This window comes from Nicotiana tabacum, chromosome 14 (assembly GCF_000715075.1).
Source record: "Nicotiana tabacum cultivar K326 chromosome 14, ASM71507v2, whole genome shotgun sequence".
In the NCBI taxonomy this organism is placed as follows: Eukaryota; Viridiplantae; Streptophyta; class Magnoliopsida; order Solanales; family Solanaceae; genus Nicotiana; species Nicotiana tabacum.
Window position 1 is genome coordinate 35,523,806 of NC_134093.1, and position 22,155 is coordinate 35,545,960.

The 22,155-nt window shown below is 37.1% G+C and overlaps 1 protein-coding gene and 1 non-coding gene across 2 annotated transcripts; both read right to left on the reverse strand.

The window, feature by feature from the left end:
* Positions 1-13,245: 13,245 nt before the first annotated feature.
* On the reverse strand, positions 13,246-13,348 carry LOC142169220 (U6 spliceosomal RNA). The gene has a single exon (XR_012698933.1). It is a non-coding gene; the product is annotated as a U6 spliceosomal RNA (small nuclear RNA).
* Positions 13,349-14,401: 1,053 nt separating this feature from the next.
* Positions 14,402-21,817, reverse strand: LOC107819002 (serine/arginine-rich SC35-like splicing factor SCL28). The gene is made up of 7 exons (XM_016645081.2): positions 21,551-21,817; positions 18,300-18,377; positions 17,419-17,583; positions 17,234-17,301; positions 16,978-17,017; positions 15,119-15,412; positions 14,402-14,686 (listed from the first exon to the last, which is right to left on the reverse strand). Exons 1-7 carry the CDS (start codon positions 21,688-21,690, stop codon positions 14,677-14,679), a joined length of 795 nt encoding a protein of 264 aa, XP_016500567.2. The 5' UTR covers positions 21,691-21,817; the 3' UTR covers positions 14,402-14,676.
* Positions 21,818-22,155: the final 338 nt, after the last annotated feature.

Below are 22,155 nucleotides of genomic sequence, written 5' to 3' on the forward strand. Positions count from 1 at the left end.
TTGTTAACTAATTGGTTATTTATTATTTCATTATTGCAAAAATAAATGACATACAGGTTAAAGAGTCACTAGTTCTATCTTTGACTACGATCTTTTCAAAGAAATATCTTTTAACATTTTTAACTAAAACAATTATGGTTTATTGAAAATATTTGTTTAAAAGTTCGGTAAATTGATGTGTTAATTCACAAAAATCAATTTACCCTCGTTCTCACCATTCTTTTTAGTTGGAGATAGAACTTTTTCTAATTTCAGATTGATTGTATTTGATGAAAGGAAAGAAACACACATAAATCCCATATTATCAAAGATGTTAAAAACAACCTTTGCAAACGCCATAGTGCTTTCTTGTATCCAGTGTTGAAATTCAATTCAGGGATTTGAATTTTTTTTAAGAAAAGGGATTGAATTGATAATCTAATAATAAAGTGTTTGCTTGATTGTAGAGGGAGATATTCAAAACTTTATCATATTAAGATCTTGTTGCTTATTAATCTTCGATTTGCAGAATATCTACGAGATCTTTTGATGCATTTTGTATCGTTTTACTTCTCAAAATTTATCTTTTGATGCATTTTGTATCATTTTAGTTCTCAAAATTCTTACTATAGAAAGGAAAAAAAAAAAAAAAGCAAAATATGGGCATCTACTAAATGGAGTTAGCAATAAAAAGGATAAATATTGAGTTAATATTGCTTTAGTGTTAAGAAAATGCTTCTTCAACTTAATTCCTGTAAAATTGCAGGTCGGATATTTGGACCATTATCCTGTCTATGTCAAAGCCAAGCTTAACAATAACTCTTTTTCTTTTCTTTATTTATGGTTTCAACCTAGTTAACAATTTTACTTTAAAAAAGAAAAGATGGAGTGTGAAGCTAATTGTGAACCAAGTATAATATCTTGTTTATCAAAGAAGAAAAAAAGCTACCCCAATCGTGTCTTTCCTACTCATTTTAACAAGACAATCCATGAATAATATGTGTATATCCGTGTATAATCTATGTATACCGATTACTAAACAGTAGACTAATAAAAGTAAAAGTAAAAGTAAAATTTAAACAGTTATAAATTTGATTTGGATTATCAGCATACTTTAACACGTAAACTATAGGACACAGCAGAAGTCTCAAGGACGCCAAACCTGTGAACTTGGCATGCCTACCATTATTCATGCATATCCTGCTTAAAGGCTGTCTGTTTTGCCTACTCTGTTCTACATCCCTCAGCAGATCTGAAATTCTTGCAAATATCTCCCACGAATCAAGACGACATTACTCAATCGTGCAGTCATAGAGTTGCGCGATCAGAGCACTAGCAGCACCCAGTAGTGTTATTTTCTTCAGAATGACAACACAATGTGGTATAATATCCCAGAAAATTAGGATAACCCTCAATAAACATCAGTGCTTCGATAGGCCTTTTACCTCAATAGTGGCGTCATTTTCTTCAGAATGAAAGGAATGACACTGCTTCAGCATTTAGCAAATCCATGTAAAATATAATGAAATGTTTCCATTGAGCATAAGAACACATCAAACTGGAATTAGCGTAATGACATGTTTTTGGAATTGTCAGCAACTCGAACTCCAAGCACTCAACTATCCAAATTATTATGATATAAGCATGTGAGAGTGGCAACAGATATGTGGTGTATGTTTCTTTCTATCCTGGGAATAAGCTGGACACAACCACAGGGCATCAGGGAAGCAGTGGAAGGTTGGAGCAGCTGGAAAGTTGAAAGGGCCATCAAGAAAGTCTGGAAGATGATCCCAGCATGCATTTTTTGGTGCATTTGGCAAGAAAGGAATCGCAGATACTTTGATGGCATTTCAACTTCTATACACGCTATCAAAGCCAATTGCCTTGTGCAACTATTTAGTTGGAGTTCTCTAACACCTATAAATAATGTAATTCCTCTTCTAGATTTCATTGGATCTCTGAGTCTAGCTTAACTCAGTTATATCCTTACTTTTGTTTTTGAGTTAGCTCCCTAAGCAGATTAAGTCTTTGTAATGGAGCTAACTCAATTCCTTCTTGTAACTTTGCATCTTCTGGATGCCTGCAATTAAGAATCTTATTTCATCAACAAAAAAAAGGGCATTTTAGTTTTTTCAGCTCTTCTTTCTTATTCTTCTAGTATATATCGACTGTATACGGTAGTGGAGAGCAAGCTTGCTCATTCTCTCAATAACAGAGAATTGTTCTAGAATTTTCCTCCATTAACCGCCTCAAGCAATTCTCAGATTTTGACATGGTATAAGAGCGGCATGCCTGGATCGCACCGCGTTGATTTCTGATTTCAATTTCTGAACTTATTTCTGTTCTCAATATCTGATTTCTTAATTACTCGAAGTTTGATTGCAATTTGACAAAATCGTCGATGTCGGACGTAGATTCATCCATGGCGGAAACTATGTCGATAGATCACAATCATCCTCTATATGTTGGTCCTTCCGACACACCTAGCTTAGTTGTAGTTCCTGTTAAGCTTACAGGCTCAGAGAACTATGGGTTATGGAGTAGGTCGATGCGGATCGCTCTTTTAGGGAAGAACCTGAATTGTTAGGTGGAGTTGTGTATGCATCAGATGCGCACCTAGTTTGGGAGGATTTGCGCGAAAGGTTCAACAAAGTGAATCGTGTAAGAATTTTTCAATTGCATCGTGAAATTACAACTTTGGCACAAGGAACTAGCTCTGTGTCCGTGTATTTTTTGAAAATGAAGGAACTTTGGCATGAGTATGATGTTTTGGTTCCATTCCCAAATTGTTGTGAAAAATCGAAGGATCATGCAGAGCAATTGCATAAACAGAGAGTTATGCTGTTTTTATCTGGATTAAATGATTTGTATGATCAAGCAAGGAAGCAAATTCTCATGAAAACCACTGCTCCTTCTCTCAACCAGACCTATGCAATGATTATTCAAGATGAAAGCCAACAGACAATTGGTGCAAACCTGATAACTGATAAGGCGGAACCCCTAGCTATGCAGGCAGGAAGAGGAAGGGGAAGAAAGCAACTCCTTCAATGTGAATTCTGTCATTTGAAGGGACATACTAAAGAGAATTGTTACAAAATTATAGGTTATCCTGCTGGTTTTGTTCCAAAGAGAAGATATGGTGAAGGTGTGAAGAATGCAGGAGGTTGGCAACAAAACTCGAATGTTAATACAGGAGGCTGGCAGCAGAATTCTAATGCTGGAAAACCAGGAGGATGGAATGGAGCTGGTAAGCAAGGTGGTTGGAGAAGAGAGCCCATGGCAATGATCAATAATGCAGATGTGTCTTCATCATGTGTGCAAGGCAATGAAGATAATGCATTTAGAGCTACTGAAGCAAATGAAACCAGGGGATACCACTACTTCACAGATGACCAGTACAATCAGATACTAAACTTGCTGAGCAAAGAACCTGAAGAGCACTATGCCAACATGGCAAGTACAGGTACAGGTATAATCAGCTGCCTAATGAAAAGTTATACACAATCAAAAGAACAAGGAGTGGATTATAGACTCAGGTGCCACCCATCATATTACCTCAATTGTTAACAGATACTAAATGTACAGGGAAGACAAACAAGGATAGAGTACATCTTCCTACCGGAGAAAAGGCTAACATTACTCATACTAGTAGTACAACCTTGTTAGATAGGAGGACAATCAGAGATGTGCTTTATGTCCCAAACTTCAAGTTTAACCTATTATCAGTGTCAAAGCTAACTAGGGAGCTGGATTATGCCAACTTCTTTCCTGATTTTTGTGTGTTTCAGGACCTTTGAAATGGCAAGGTGAAGGGGATTGGCAGAGAAAGAGGAGGTCTATATCTGCTCAAGGGTGATCAATGTGGAAGACTAGCTAATAGAATAAGGACTTTCAATGTTGTGAGCAGGATGACTGAAGGTTCTTGTGACCTGTGGCACAAGAGACTAGGACATCCTTCCTTATCAGTGATGAAACATATAGTAGGTCTACATAATAAAGTTAGCAGTATGCTGCAAGATAGTTGCCTTGTATGCCCTTTGGCAAAACAAACTAGACTGAAATTTCCATTAAGTGATTCTAGAGCAGATACATTGTTTCATCTTGTGCATATGGATTTATGGGGATTGCTACCTTTGACAGAAAACAGTATTTTTTGACATATGTGGATGACCATTCTAGATATACATGGATATTTTTTCTACGGTTAAAGTCTGAAGCCATAGTAGCAATAAAATAGTTCTTGACCATGGTTAAGAATCAATTTGGCATTGTGGTTAAGGTGATAAGGTCAGATAATGGGACAGAATTCTTCAACAAGCAATGTGCAGAACTGTTGAATGCTCTGGGTATTATCCACCAAAGTAGTTGTCCTTATACTCCACAGCAGAATGGGATAGTAGAGAGGAAGCATAGGCACATACTTGATACTGCAAGAGCCTTAAGGTTTCAAGGCTCAATTCCAATCAAATACTGGGGAATGTGTGTCAAAGCTGCTGTCTATTTGATCAATAAACTACCATCCAGTGTCCTAGGGGGCAAGACTCCATATAAGGTCTTGTATTACAAGAAGCCTAGTCTTGCACATCTTAGAGTTGTAGGATGTCTTTGCTATGCTACAAATATATTTAAGACAGATAAGTTTGCAGAAAGGGCCAGAGCAACTGTTCTTATGGGCTATTCTGAAACTCAGAAAGGCTACATTTTATTTGACTTGCTCACAAGGCAATTTTTCACAAGTAGGGATGTTTTTAGAGAATCTGAGTTTCCATTTTCTAAGGAGAATGAGAACAACTCAGTCACTCAGGAGTGTGGAGGAGAATTGAATCCATTGTTATTTTCTCCTTTACATACTAATGTTTTGCAGGAAACGAGCAATTTAAATTCCATGGAGGAAGCAGTAGCTCTGCAGGACAATAGGCAGAGTACAGTGCAGGAGAACTCAGACTCAATACTCATTAAATCTGCAGGAAATGGATGTTGCAGGAATCCCTGAAAATGCAAAGGAGAGATCAACTACAATTGAGGATCAGGAAGAAAATACAAATGAACAGCAGGAAGATGAAAATGCAACAAACTCAAGACCAGACAGAAAATCTACAAGGCAGGTCAAGGAACCAATATGGATTAAAGATTATGTGACAACCAAAAGGAACACAAATTGCAACTATCCTCTTTCAAATTACTTGGCCTATGATCAGACCAGTTCAAGCTACCAATGTTACCTAGCAAAATTCACAAAGTTGACTGAACCACAGACATTCAAGGAGGTTGTGAAGGATAGTAGGTGGATAGAAGCAATAAAACAAGAGGTGAAGGCATGAGAAGACGACAACACATGGAAGGTAGTAGGGAAGAATGTTGTTGGATCAAAGTGGGTGTATAAAATCAAGTTCAAGGCAGATGGAGACATAGAAAGATTCAAGGCCAGACTGGTTGCAAAAGGATATAGTCAAAGGGAAGGCTTGGACTACCATGACACTTTCTCACCGGTGGCAAAAATGGTCACTGTGAGGATTGTCATCGCATTAGCTGCTTCAAGAGGTTGGAGGCCTATACCAGATGGATGTTTATAATGCTTTCCTGCAGGGAGATCTATATGAAGAAGTGTATATGGAGCTACCTGAAGGCTTCAGAAGGCAAGGAGAAAAGAAAGTGTGCAAATTAATGAAGTCACTATATGGACTCAAGCAAGCTTCAAGGCAATGGAATATTAAGCTAACTGAGGCTTTATTGGGGGCTGGTTTTGTACAAAGCCATCATGATTACTCATTGTTCACACTAAGGAGTCAAGAAGGCATAGTGGTCATTCTTGTGTATGTGGATGATCTCCTCATCATAGGAAGTTATGCAAATGGTCAAAGACATACTGCATCAAAACTTTAAGGTGAAGGATCTGGGAGAGTTGAAATACTTTCTGGGAATTGAAGTCCTAAGATCTAAGAGTGGAGTACTACTGAATCAAAGGAAATATGTGTTAGAATTGATATCAGACATGGGATTAAGTGGAGCTAAACCTGCATGCACACCATTGGAAGTCAATTCAAAAATGACTTCAATAGAGTATGACAAAGCAAATGGAATCACAGGAGACATGGCCTTACAAGATGTTAGCACTTATCAGAGGCTAGTAGAAAAACTTCAATATGTTAATATAACAAGGCCTGACATTAACTATGTTGTACAAGCCTTGAGCCAGTTTATGCATGCACCAAAAAGGTCTCATTGGGATGTTGCATTGAAAGTGGTAAGGTACTTGAAAAGTGCTCCAGGGCAGGGTGTATTACTGCAGTCTGAATATGCTAAGGAGCTCACATTTGGAAATCGAAGAAGCAACAGACTATTTCAAGGAGTTCAGCTGAAGCAGAATACAGAAGTATGGCTACAAGTATTGCAGAATTGACTTGGCTACTTGGTTTGTTCAAGGAGTTGGGCGTGGAACTAGAACGACCAGTCACAGTGCTCAGTGATAGTAAGTCAGCCATTCAACTAGCAGCTAATCATGTGCTTCATGAAAGAACAAAGCATATAGAGATTGATTGTCACTTCATTAGAAACAAAATCAAGGAAGGGATGGTCAAGACAACACATGTCGGCACTAAGGAGCAGCAGACAGATCTGTTAACTAAAGCTTTAAGGACTGCTCAACATGATTATCTACTTGGCAAGCTTGGAGTGTTCAATGTTTTGCACCCTCCAGCTTGAGGGGGCATATTATGATATAAGCATGTGAGAGTCACATGAGTAGTTAATTGGTTAAGAAGGTAGTTAGTTTGTTATAAGTAAGTTAAGGGTATTTTAGTCTTTTCAGCTCTTATTTCTTCTTCTTCTAGTATATATCGACTATATACGGTAGTGGAGAGCAAGATTGCTCATTCTCTCAATAACAGAGCATTGTTCTATAATTTTCCTCCATTAACCGCCTCAAGCAATTCTCAGATTTTGACATGGTATAAGAGCGGCATGCCTGGATCGCACCGCGTTGATTTCTGATTTCAATTTCTGAACTTATTTCTGTTCTCAATTTCTGATTTCTTAATTACTCGAAGTTTGATTGCAATTTGACAAAATCGTCGATGTCGGACGTAGATTCATCCACGGCGGAAACTATGTCGATAGATCACAATTATCCTCTATATGTTGGTCCTTCCGACACACCTAGCTCAGTTGTAGTTCCTGTTAAGCTTACAGGCTCAGAGAACTATGGGTTATGGAGTAGGTCGATGCGGATCGCTCTTTTGGGGAAGAACCTGAATTGTTAGGTGGAGTTGTGTATGCATCAGATGCGCACCTAGTTTGGGAGGATTTGCGCGAAAGGTTCAACAAAGTGAATCGTGTAAGAATTTTTCAATGGCATCGTGAAATTACAACTTTGGCACAAGAAACTAGCTCTGTGTCCGTGTATTTTTTGAAATTGAAGGAACTTTGGCATGAGTATGATGTTTTGGTTCCATTCCCAAATTGTTGTGAAAAATCGAAGGATCATGCAGAGCAATTGTATCAACAGAGAGTTATGCTGTTTTTATCTGGATTAAATGATTTGTATGATCAAGCAAGGAAGCAAATTCTCATGAAAACCACTGCTCTTTCTCTCAACCAGACCTATGCAATGATTATTCAAGATGAAAGCCAACAGACAATTGGTGCAAACCTGATAACTGATAAGGCGGAACCCCTAGCTATGCAGGCAGGAAGAGGAAGGGGAAGAAAGCAACTCCTTCAATGTGAATTCTGTCATTTGAAGGGACATACTAAAGAGAATTGTTACAAAATTATAGGTTATCCTGCTGGTTTTGTTCCAAAGAGAAGATATGGTGAAGGTGTGAAGAATGCAGGAGGTTGGCAACAAAACTCGAATGTTAATACAGGAGGCTGGCAGCAGAATTCTAATGCTGGAAAACCAGGAGGATGGAATGGAGCTGGTAAGCAAGGTGGTTGGAGAAGAGAGCCCATGGCAATGATCAATAATGCAGATGTGTCTTCATCATGTGTGCAAGGCAATGAAGATAATGCATTTAGAGCTACTGAAGCAAATGAAACCAGGGGATACCACTACTTCACAGATGACCAGTACAATCAGATACTAAACTTGCTGAGCAAAGAACCTGAAGAGCACTATGCCAACATGGCAAGTACAGGTACAGGTATAATCAGCTGCCTAATGAAAAGTTATACACAATCAAAAGAACAAGGAGTGGATTATAGACTCAGGTGCCACCCATCATATTACCTCAATTGTTAACAGATACTAAATGTACAGGGAAGACAAACAAGGATAGAGTACATCTTCCTACCGGAGAAAAGGCTAACATTACTCATACTAGTAATACAACCTTGTTTAGATAGGAGGACAATCAGAGATGTGCTTTATGTCCCAAACTTCAAGTTTAACCTATTATCAGTGTCAAAGCTAACTAGGGAGCTGGATTATGCCAACTTCTTTCCTGATTTTTGTGTGTTTCAGGACCTTTGAAATGGCAAGGTGAAGGGGATTGGCAGAGAAAGAGGAGGTCTATATCTGCTCAAGGGTGATCAATGTGGAAGACTAGCTAATAGAATAAGGACTTTCAATGTTGTGAGCAGGATGACTGAAGGTTCTTGTGACCTGTGGCACAAGAGACTAGGACATCCTTCCTTATCAGTGATGAAACATATAGTAGGTCTACATAATAAAGTTAGCAGTATGCTGCAAGATAGTTGCCTTGTATGCCCTTTGGCAAAACAAACTAGACTGAAATTTCCATTAAGTGATTCTAGAGCAGATACATTGTTTCATCTTGTGCATATGGATTTATAGGGATTGCTACCTTTGACAGAAAACAGTATTTTTTGACATATGTGGATGACCATTCTAGATATACATGGATATTTTTTCTACGGTTAAAGTCTGAAGCCATAGTAGCAATAAAATAGTTCTTTACCATGGTTAAGAATCAATTTGGCATTGTGGTTAAGGTGATAAGGTCAGATAATGGGACAGAATTCTTCAACAAGCAATGTGCAGAACTGTTGAATGCTCTGGGTATTATCCACCAAAGTAGTTGTCCTTATACTCCACAGCAGAATGGGATAGTAGAGAGGAAGCATAGGCACATACTTGATACTGCAAGAGCCTTAAGGTTTCAAGGCTCAATTCCAATCAAATACTGGGGAATGTGTGTCAAAGCTGCTGTCTATTTGATCAATAAACTACCATCCAGTGTCCTGGGGGGCAAGACTCCATATAAGGTCTTGTATTACAAGAAGCCTAGTCTTGCACATCTTAGAGTTGTAGGATGTCTTTGCTATGCTACAAATGTAGTTAAGACAGATAAGTTTGCAGAAAGGGCCAGAGCAACTGTTCTTATGGGCTATTCTGAAACTCAGAAAGGCTACATTTTATTTGACTTGCTCACAAGGCAATTTTTCACAAGTAGGGATGTTTTTAGAGAATCTGAGTTTCCATTTTCTAAGGAGAATGAGAACAACTCAGTCACTCAGGAGTGTGGAGGAGAATTGAATCCATTGTTATTTTCTCCTTTACATACTAATGTTTTGCAGGAAACGAGCAATTTAAATTCCATGGAGGAAGCAGTAGCTCTGCACGACAATGGGCAGAGTACAGTGCAGGAGAACTCAAACTCAATACTCATTAAATCTGCAGGAAATGGATGTTGCAGGAATCCCTGAGAATGCAAAGGAGAGATCAACTACAATTGAGGATCAGGAAGAAAATACAAATGAACAGCAAGAAGATGAAAATGCAACAAACTCAAGACCAGACAGAAAATCTACAAGGCAGGTCAAGGAACCAATATGGATTAAAGATTATGTGACAACCAAAAGGAACACAAATTGCAACTATCCTCTTTCAAATTACTTGGCCTATGATCAGACCAGTTCAAGCTACCAATGTTACCTAGCAAAATTCTCAAAGTTGACTGAACCACAGACATTCAAGGAGGTTGTGAAGGATAGTAGGTGGATAGAAGCAATAAAACAAGAGGTGAAGGCATGAGAAGACGACAACACATGGAAGGTAGTAGGGAAGAATGTTGTTGGATCAAAGTGGGTGTATAAAATCAAGTTCAAGGCAGATGGAGACATAGAAAGATTCAAGGCCAGACTGGTTGCAAAAGGATATAGTCAAAGGGAAGGCTTGGACTACCATGACACTTTCTCACCGGTGGCAAAAATGGTCACTGTGAGGATTGTCATCGCATTAGCTGCTTCAAGAGGTTGGAGGCCTATACCAGATGGATGTTTATAATGCTTTCCTGCAGGGAGATCTATATGAAGAAGTGTATATGGAGCTACCTGAAGGCTTCAGAAGGCAAGGAGAAAAGAAAGTGTGCAAATTAATGAAGTCACTATATGGACTCAAGCAAGCTTCAAGGCAATGGAATATTAAGCTAACTGAGGCTTTATTGGGGGCTGGTTTTGTACAAAGCCATCATGATTACTCATTGTTCACACTAAGGAGTCAAGAAGGCATAGTGGTCATTCTTGTGTATGTGGATGATCTCCTCATCATAGGAAGTTATGCAAATGGTCAAAGACATACTGCATCAAAACTTTAAGGTGAAGGATCTGGGAGAGTTGAAATACTTTCTGGGAATTGAAGTCCTAAGATCTAAGAGTGGAGTACTACTGAATCAAAGGAAATATGTGTTAGAATTGATATCAGACATGGGATTAAGTGGAGCTAAACCTGCATGCACACCATTGGAAGTCAATTCAAAAATGACTTCAATAGAGTATGACAAAGCAAATGGAATCACAGGAGACATGGCCTTACAAGATGTTAGCACTTATCAGAGGCTAGTAGAAAAACTTCAATATGTTAATATAACAAGGCCTGACATTAACTATGTTGTACAAGCCTTGAGCCAGTTTATGCATGCACCAAAAAGGTCTCATTGGGATGCTGCATTGAAAGTGGTAAGGTACTTGAAGAGTGCTCCAGGGCAGGGTGTATTACTGCAATCTGAATATGCTAAGGAGCTCACATTTGGAAATCGAAGAAGCAACAGACTATTTCAAGGAGTTCAGCTGAAGCAGAATACAGAAGTATGGCTACAAGTATTGCAGAATTGACTTGGCTACTTGGTTTGTTCAAGGAGTTGGGCGTGGAAATAGAACGACCAGTCACAGTGCTCAGTGATAGTAAGTCAGCCATTCAACTAGCAGCTAATCCTGTGCTTCATGAAAGAACAAAGCATATAGAGATTGATTGTCACATCATTAGAGACAAAATCAAGGAAGGGATGGTCAAGACAACACATGTCAGCACTAAGGAGCAGCAGACAGATCTGTTAACTAAAGCTTTAGGGACTGCTCAACATGATTATCTACTTGGCAAGCTTGGAGTGTTCAATGTTTTGCACCCTCGAGCTTGAGGGGGCATATTATGATATAAGCATGTGAGAGTCACATGAGTAGTTAATTGGTTAAGAAGGTAGTTAGTTTGTTATAAGTAAGTTAAGGGTGTTTTAGTCTTTTCAGCTCTTATTTCTTCTTCTTCTAGTATATATCGACTATATACGGTAGTGGAGAGCAAGCTTGCTCATTCTCTCAATAACAGAGCATTGTTCTATAATTTTCCTCCATTAACCGCCTCAAGCAATTCTCAAATTTTGACACAAATAATGTCATTGTTAAAACTATTTCTCAGAAGAGCTTCCGTAACATCTTCAATTCCCACTTTTTACAGGAAGCCTCAATATATTCTTCTGTTCAATTAATATAAAAACTTCAGTACTTAAAGTTAATTGATTATAGTTAATCTATAACAAGCTTCTCAGAGGTTCCAAGTCTCACGTGTCGACAGTTCCTCATTCTAGTTTTGAAATAACTCAAAGAACATGACAACACCCTTGATCCATTAGAAATATATTTGTTAGGCCACAGTTTTCCGTCTCCAGCTTTAGTGTCATATTCCTTTTGTTTTTTTATGAAGTAATTATCATTAATAAAAGGTATCCAGAAGATGCAAAATACAAGGTAGCAAAAAAGTTAGCTCCAGAACATGTCATATTCCTTTTGTTCCTCCAAATTTTTTATATTTTTATTATGTAAATCAAAATCAAAATCGAAGTACCTCTTGAGCTTACTTTGCACTGAGCTATCCACCAAAATAGAATCAAAGGATGCGACATAGCTCCTTCCGGAAAGTTGTTTGGCCACTTGCATCTGCGATAAGTTTTGCGGCACTACTTGTGTTATATTCGCTGGAGCAAGCATCAACATTTGAGATATCTGCAGTTTTATCTTTCTAAGACCTTCATCGAAGACCTTCTGCTCCTTATTTTCCATGATTTCAACACCAGGAAATTCGAAATCTAGAGTAGCCTTGCATTTTCTGTCATTCTCCTATACTCCTTGCTGAGTAATATGTTTAGATGCTTCTATCACCTTGGAAGTAGATTGCGAAGAACCATATTTTAGTAGACTGCTGTAAGCTGACCCTACAAGTTTTAGCATCATCTCCTTTTCTTAATAATAAACACGATTGCCTTTTCCTGAATCCTACCTTGTTCTATAGCATGACTTAATGTACAACAATAACAACATACCTAATGTAATCTCGCATAGTGGGGTCTGGAGAGGATAGTATTTCCAATAGACCCTCGGCTCAAGAAAAATATATGCACAACAGTAATGAAAAAGAAATATGGCAGTGTAGATTGTAGAATGACTAATGTAGAAGGTCGAAACAATTCTACGGACAGGTTGATTTCCTCCCTAAGCCCTCTTATGAAACTAGATACGAAATAAGCTTCATTCAAAGCAGGATTTTTAACCAACATTTGAGCTCTCAGTGTTTCAAATTCCTCTAAGTAATTATCAACTCTTCCCTTCTCAGTCAATTTATTAGAATTCCAAAACATAGATCGACAGATATTTAAATTCTCAACCTAGAAAATTTCTTGGTTACCTAGAATTTAACCGTTGCAATACAGGCACCAGAGCACCACTATGCTGAAATGAAAACTAAATAATGAATTATCATTCAAATTTGGCTCAAGATTTATTTACACTCAAAGAGAAAAACACAAAAGACCACGTAAGATATACTTTAAGTGCTCATATTCATAAATGTTTCAGATGTTTCATAACTGAATTTTACAAAAAAAACATTAATATCAGAATAAAAAATTACACTAGGGCATAATATTCCTATCCCGGTCAACAAAATTTGGGCAGAAGATAAAAGAGGGACAAGGAAAACTTCGAATAGTTTACGAACGCATCGGAGAAGCACCAAATCACCGCCGGCGATGGGTAAAAAAAAATTTGGACCATTTCTCGATTTGTGCGTGTCATCCTTGCGCAGGGGCCATGCTAATCTTCTCTGTATCGTTCCAATTTTATCGGATGTCCCCGGAGGGACGAACTCTAAGATTGAGCTTTTGCCATATAAACTGTGGAACGCTTCAGCAATTGCTCGGTGTGGGAACTTCGGACGGAAAAGGGTTTTGTTTACTCGCTTGGTTGAGGCCTTCTCTAAAAGCCCATGACGAAATGGGCTGCTTGTGGACTACTATAATAAGATGAAACCCACTATATTTTTGAATGGCAAGTGCCTGCTTAAAATTTTAGAGATAAAATGACTTTTTTGCGTTATGAAAATAGACTTAAGTTACTAGCTCTACCATGTATAAAGGCGAGACAAATGAATTATTTCAAGCATGATGTGATTTTAACAAATTTATATTTTCTTGAGCCAGGATCCTCTAGTATTTACAATATTATGATTGTTCTATCAAAATATTTTTCACGCCAGATTGGCTAATTAGATATTTGGACTTGAGGGAGCTGGCTTCTTTCGTTCCAGTGTATTTGTTCTTAGCTCGGTTCTTACTACTACTTGTACCAACACTTGCAGATTTAACTTGTTTGGAAGCTTATTTACAATCATCATTCACTGGATTTTTAGCGTTCGCAACTTGTTTTCTACTTTTTTCTCTCGTTTGCCAACTCAAACTTACAACATTATCCACAACGTCACCTAATAATGTAAAATTCTGTTTTAAGACTTGCTTACGCACCTTCATTGGTGTCTGAAATACCAAAATTTTCTCTTTCTCGTTTTAACAATTTATTTATAATGAAAGTTGTAAACAATTTTTTATACTATCGTGTAACTTAAATAATTACAATAAAGTACACTTTTTCAGCTTATCAATGCACACCATAAAAAAAGTCGCATACTCATTTAGAACTAAAGCCTTGCATCTCTTATTGGGGAATTTTTCATTAAGAACTTACACCTATACATAACGTCTCAATACTTCAGCCGTACAGGCTGAAAGGCGCAAGATGTTACTACACATTTGAATTTGAATTCCTGTCATATCCATTTGCTTCACTATTTTAACTGCTCCATCCTCGATTAATAAAGTAAAACTAAATGGAAGACATACGACTAGGAAACAGAACTATTACTATAAGTCCACCGAACCTTAAAATTTAGAGAACTAGTACGATAAAAACAGAAAATAGCTAATGTTAACCAATGACCATGTTTATATTACAAGTCCATCAGTTCAACCTGAGATAACAAAAAGAAAGAAAACACGAGCATAACAGACATAACCGTAAGGTTCTAATCTACTATAGTTTTGCATATGTAGCCAATCCTCTATATCAAGATATTGCAGATACTTGTCCCAAAACCTCCAAAAAGACCAGCAGATGGTGATAACGAAGACCAAATCATCAACGGGGACTGCCAAGAGGGGGAAAAACAACAGTCAAATAAGGGGAAATCACCAAAGAAACCAGGTTAGTAGCATTTTTATAGTAGGAAGCTGGTAAAAAATACAACCAGACCACAGAAAGCTTTTCTAATCTTTTCTCTGTGCTAGTCACCTACTATCATCATGACCAGCAACTGTATGTCATGGTATATCCATAACGTCCATAAAATGACAAGTCATATCTCGGCGTTTAGTAGCAACAGCTCAAAGCCTCAAACACCAACTCTCTACCAAAAGGGTGCTGATTTGAGCTGCTATGTAATAGTATATCCATAACGGCCCTTCGAACCACCAAAAAAGGGCAGCTGTATGTGTACACGAAGGAACAAATGTATAAAGAGTACTATAATATCGAAAGGATGTGCATTGTACAGGCTAGTTCAATTTAATGTTTCACAAACCTGTAGGACCTAGAGCGAGATCTGGCTGAGCTGTCTGCATTTCTTCCAGGTCTCTCGAGCCTCCTTGGGGCAGAGTCCACATCATGAGCAATCGGACTATTATCTCTTGGACTCGGGCTAGACCTACCTTTTTTCTGAATGCGTGGAGAATTTGACCTGGACATTTGCCGGGACTGTCTCGAAGATCTTCCATTCAACCTATAATTTCTTTCATCCCTTGGAGAAACAGACGGAGATTTTGACCTGCATCTCCTTGGAGAATAGTAATCATCCCGATTCTCACGATCCCTGTCCCTGTGAACCATAGTGCACTTAAGCCGCTTAATGATAAGTTCAATGTAGTTTTTGCAGCAACCCATGAAGTTGAAAACAGTACAAACAAGTAAAAAGACTAGCACTGGTTTTCAAATGACTGCTTATTCCAACTCACAATGCCACACTACTCAAAAATAAGGCTGATACTAAAACAAACCATGAAAGGTAGATTCCTTCACTATCTATCTACTGAACCACAACCTTTACCTGTATCCTTATTTCATAGTCCGGAAAAAACTACAGTTGATCCAGACTGTTTAAGCACTATATGGTACAGTTCTTCAGCATCTGATCACTTCAAAGCTCTTCTTTGCCCCAAATCTCGAGGTACCTTTCCTTGGGCATTCTCATGAAATGCCAATCAGTGAAAACTTCAAAAATCTTTGCCTCTTTGAAGGTGAATTCTTTCTTTGGCCAACTATAAGCTCTAAATTTTCTCTCTAACTGGATATTGTGCAACATTAAGAAATAAAACATGAATTTAAAGATAAGCAAATGAAGGTCTTTGTGACTGAAATATGTCCACACCACTTCAATTGGTTCTCCGAGGTACGATAGAAGGCTCATCCTTAATAGGAAAAAATCCAGAAAAGGAAAATCACATGAACTTTGATGATGGTGATTTGAAACTTCCGGAGATTCATCACATTTCATGAGCAAGTAATCTTTGACTTTAAGGTCCCTTTTCTCAATTGTCTTTATTAGTCCAGAATTCTTTAAGTCTCTTTCTCAATTTAGCATCTGCATTAATAAAGCCACCAGCAGATGTCATTCAAAAATCTAAAGGATAGATGACATATGCCTGCAAGACATTTGACATAATCTATAATAGTGCGTCCCAAATAAGTATTCAACAAAAGTAGAAAGCTAAAGAACCTAATAAGCCACCACAACTCAAGGGACGGAGAAAGCCTCAGTATTCCAGGACAAGAGATAACAGATAAATAAATAGAGAAAAGATCAATTCCTAAAATCAAGTGGATAGAGTGAGGCAACCAGCACTTTGGCAGATATAAATATGCTACATCACTATCCTAAGTTCCTAACCACCAAAGAGAAAAAAACAAGCATAAAATAATCAGATACCAACTAAGGAGTGTTTTATGGCAAAAAAAGGTAATAACAAACAAAAAATATTATCATTATGAAAATAGGCAAGAAAAATAGATAAAGCCACAATACAGAGCGTCTTGATGATGCAAGGCAAAATAACTACAATTTTACAAAGAAGAAGCTCATTGACGAAGGACATGCACCATAATGCTGAAGAGGAATCAAACAGATCAACGTGCAAAGTCTCTCTTAAGAGCAACAATTATATCTAAATGTAGGGAAAATGACCAATTTTGTCTTGATAGTTGAAATTGTGCTTGTGCACATCAGGCAACGAAATTGCTGCTACTATGACTACAGGCTACAGATATCTTTTATCCCTGTAGATGTTCTTACTAGATTTTGTCCCATTAGAATCAGTTGCAGTCCTTGCTCAAAGACAAACAAACAATAGGAGAATACAAGCAAAACTTCTGTTATGAAATACAAACCTTGAGTCGCGTCGTGCCGGGGAAGCCGAGCGCGAGTAAGCTGCCATAGAAAATTCTAGACCATTACTCTTAAAGGAAGGCAATACTCTTGATTCTAACAGTACTAAGTTTACTTCTTTCTTCTCTTTTTCCTTTTTTTAATTTCGGAGGGGTGGGAGCCTCAATGCAATATCATATAAATCAGCATCAGAAGTTAAATGAGTCATTGAGAAACTAAACAGTTACTTTTAGTAAGTGAGTTAGAATTCAAACTGACAGTGATATCTGCGACTTGGGAACCTTTGTGGACTGTGTCTCCTATAGCTGCCTCGAGCACTAGGTCCACTAGTTAAACAGAAAAAGTAGTAGACTTTAGATTCACTGAGGGTGAACACTTGAGCTGGAAAAGAGATTGATAATCAACATGATTGCAACTCGAAGCAAACCACATATATGTAGCACCTTGTGCGTAAAACCCTATTCATTTCTTGAGGGGTCTTTCGATTCTCCTCCGCAAAAACAATTCTAATTTCACGTCCACCAATAACTGTACAGTTTAAGTGTGCTTTTGCTTCAGCTGCATCTTCCGCATAACGGAACTTCACAAAGCCAAATCCTCGTGGTTCCCTACATATAAGTTGAGATTATTTTAGGAAGAATAAATAGATAAAATGTCACAGCGAACTTGCTTACATTGCTGATACTCTAGTCCAAAACTTAGATAAAGGAGGGGTACAATACGCCGACACTCAACATAAAACTTGTCGATTTATGGAAGTGAGGTTGCTTGATGTGATTAGGTTATGTCTTACATAGACCTCCAGGAGCATCGGCTAAAAAGTGTGAAACATGATGGTTGAAGATGTTAAAAGAGAATGAGGTAGAACCAAAGCCACATGGAATGCAATTGTCTTGAAGAATCTACAATCTCTTGAAATTCATGCAAACTTGGAGACAAATAGAGCATACAGAAAGAAAAAGATCACACATATAGACAATACAAACTAATTGAGATTAAGGCTTAGTCTTTTTGATATGCTCACTTGGTCAAATATTTGCTAGAGGAGTTTTTCAATCATTGTGGGAGATTTGTATGACGATAAGAAAATGTAGAGGACTTCTAGTATTAGAGCCTAATTTATTGAATATTGGAATGAGACATCTAGATGAAGCGAAAAGGATAGTGAAGATTCATATTGCCGACCCTAAGTAGCTTGGAACTGTGTCGAAGTTGGGTTGTTATTGATCATAGTGGTATTAACAAATAGCAGGACGTGGAAACAGACCCATATTGCAGAATACAGTACCAAGTGAGAAGCCATATTATCAAGGCGCGTGCATACCCAGTATAGTAATTCTTGGGCAGATAGACATCTTTTACAGGACCAAAACGTTCAAAGGGGACCCTGACATCTTCTGGCCTGTAGAACAAGCACAAAATGATTAACTTTATCCACAACTATAGCAACATCTGCTTAGAGACTGAGAAAGAGAGGGAGACAGAGAGAGAAAGCAATCTTCAGTTTATGAAATACAAATGGAAAACAAATCAACCCAACCTTTAGAAAGATGGAGTGCTTCAACTTTTATTAAGCCATATTAACTGACAGGCAGAAACTACTGTATAAATTCTGCAATTCATTTCTTTTTACTAGCTATATTATTTCAAAAGGTTTTTAAAGCCATCTGAAATATAAGAAACCATAAAGCCCACATGTATCAATGTTTGTAGATATGGAAGATAGTTTATTGCATAGCATCATAATTCAACCTCTCCGTCAGAGATACATCTGCTAGTGGTCCAAGGAGCAAGTCTAGGTGTTAAAGGATTTGATGTGTTTGAACACGTAAGAAACTTGTTACTAGTCTAAAACACGATCACTGAAAAAGAATCAAAATAAAAAGTGTCCATTGTCTAACGGATAGGAAGGAGAAATCAGATAAGTGAGATCTCGCGCAAGTGTTTACATAAATCTTCTTGTGTCTGAATAGTTGATTGATAGATCAATCAATCCTTAATTTAATTATCTTTTGCATATACAAGTCGACAAAATGAAACTCAAACAACTCATTGATATGGTTTTCATTAAACTAGGGAAAAAGGGCCAAATATACCCCTCTACTTTAGTATATCGGGCCATATCTACCCTCCGTTATACTATCAGGCCATATCTACCCTTACCGTTAGCCAAACTTTTTAAAAATACCCTTCACCCAACGAAAAGCCACCAGATTAATAAAATAATCATTTAAAAAAAATTCATTAACCCGTTAAACCAGTCACTTAAAATACGTAACTTAAATTTCTGAAGCGTCTTAACATATTTTATTTATTTAGAGAGAGTGATGGTGGAAGTAGGATTAGTAAAAACTTATATTTTTGGTTATTAGTTGTTCATGGTGGCATTAGGATGTCAAGTTATCACTTTCGGTTATTATTTTTTTGTGTGTGGTTATAATATGGCATCCCTTTGTCTAATGTTATGCACACTTGACAGTTGGTTTGTATGTTGGTAACAACTGATATATACTTTAATAATACTTGTGTTTGGTTAATACATAAAGTTAGTGTACTTAGGTTTTTAAGTTGCTTTCCAACTTGTTGGTGTACTTTCTTTCATTCTTGATGAATTCCTTAGACTGTAGCTAGATATTAAATTGAATCTCCTCTAATTATTTTCTAATGTTTATTCATTATAAGTTCAGTTGTTACTAAGAATTATGAGTATCACATCCCATAGTTTGGAATCTAACTTTGGTTCTTAAGGCGAGATTTGACGATAATTACTTGTTGCCCAAACGCTTAAAGCAGAATAAGAAAATCATGGTGCGTGAATACTCATCAACAAAGGCTCACTGTTGGAGGAAGAAATACTTTGGCAGATGCCCTAAGACTTCAGAACTGTTAACCTAATAAGATATAAACATTCAAGTCATGGTGGAAAGAAAATCATGATGAATACTCGGTACAGTTCGACATGGTGGGATAAAAAAGAGAGAAGCTAGAAGAAAAAAAGAAATAGAAAAAGGTAGAATATAATAAACATATAATAAGGATATTAAAAGAATTGGGACTCAATATATTAGATGATTGTCGGTATTTTTATGTCTTTCACTTCATGAGTTCAACAAGTGACTACGAAGGAGATGAATAATATGCGAGGAAAAAGTGCAGTAAATGAAAGGGGTTTAACGAGTTATTAATGGATTTTAAAAAAAAGTATTTTTTTTAATTTGGTGGCTTTCCGTTAGGTGGAGGGTATCTTTAAAAAGTTTAGCTAACGGTAAGGATAGATATGACCCGATAGTATAACGGAGGGTAGATGTGAACAATATACCAAAGTAGAGGAGTACATTTGACCCTTTTCCCTTAAATAAAATACAGCATTGAGGTGTCACTACAATGTTCATGTGCCAATTGATCCAATTCCTTGGAGAACATTCATGAAACTAGTCCCTCAAAACGATGAGAATAAAAAGGTATTGATGGATAATGTAATTCAAACTCGATTGATGTTGCGGAGAGTTGAGACAAGTTCAAGAGGACTTATATGGTGTGAGGGGAGCTCAAGTTAATGCATCTTTCCATTTTGAGACATTCCAAAATGTCAGACAACATTTTACTCAGCGTCACTAAAATCCATCACTTTGTCGCTTAAAGAGATGAAAGGTGATAAAAAGTGAAGGCTTATCACTTTATGAGTGAAGCCATACACTTCAAAGAACTGTGCACTTCAAATAATGACGCGCAAATAGATTGCAACAAGAAGCGGTCAGTTATTTGAATCTCAACTTTCAGAAGTTAGACTAGCATCGATGTTATTGCATACTGGATGCTGCAAATAGTTATGTCAGTTGCAATTTAATTTTATATATATATATATATATATATATATATATATATATATATATATATATAAGTTTGATAAATTTTTTACCTCTACCTTGAAGCTAGAGAGGTTGTTTCAGACTTGAAATTTCCTCTATTAAGCTGATTTTTGAACCAATAATATCAATATCAGACTAATTCCACAAAGGAACATACACTCTTGAGTTTAAGTAGGAGAATTCAGGAATCGAAGCAACACCTAAATATATTACATATGAAAACATAAATTATGATATCCCCCAAAAAAGTAGTACAAGGACCCAAAAGCCTCAATGCAAAATCAAATTGAGGTCGACAAAGGCATGAGCTATTAACGGGCCTGCATGCAAAAGGTGCACTGTTAATCCACATGCCTAGGATACGACCTGCTAAGCACAAATATCATAAGGACAGCTCAAATCACCACTTAAACAACTGGTAAAATTCAGAAATAGCCATTTTTCAGCTCTTGTAATTGAAAATTTGCCACTTTCATGGAGTTTCTACAAGTTAAACTCCAGTACAGCTGCTATGTTTTTATAGAAAGGACCAAAATGTGATCAGTGGGCGCTATCTCTACCTCAAATAACAATAAAAAATCTATAAAGCACCTAATAAGCATTAAAATCAGATAAATGCATGTTAAATATTTCAATAACGAAATTGATTTTGCAACAAAAGATAACCCTAAGTTGCGCGTATGTGTTCATAAAAAATGATTGATACCTGGCACTAAGGGAGATGTTACGAACAAGAAGGCCAGAAGGTGCGGGAGAGCGACGGTCGTGGCGACGGTCACGTGGTTCGTCGTGGCGTTTACGTCGCACGGGGCTGTAACTCCTGCTACGGCTTCTGTGCCTTCCCATTACCCTCGTCGTCGTCTGTTCACTGTGAAGGGAAAATCTAAAACCTTAGTTCGGAATTGAAATTGAGAACCCTAGCCCTAATTGGAGGTAATAACTTCTCGGCTCTCCGTACTGATTTGGAGGTGGATTGACGTGACCTTTTAATAATAATAATAATAATAATAATAATAGGAAAACAAATAACAATAATAATAATAATGTATCAGTTTTCACGTGTTTTAAAAATATAAAATATATTTATCATAAATTTAAAAATATGAATATTCAAATATTTAGCTTTAGCTTGTGTTTTCTTCAATTATTATATATATACGTAAATACTAATACACGAGTAAATTTAATATATTTTTTCATATATAGTGAAAATTTTAACAAAACAAAATTCATGAGATAAATTATGATTCAAGATAAATCTCAAATGCACCAGTTTTACTCACTCTTGCCCGACTTTAAAACAATACATTT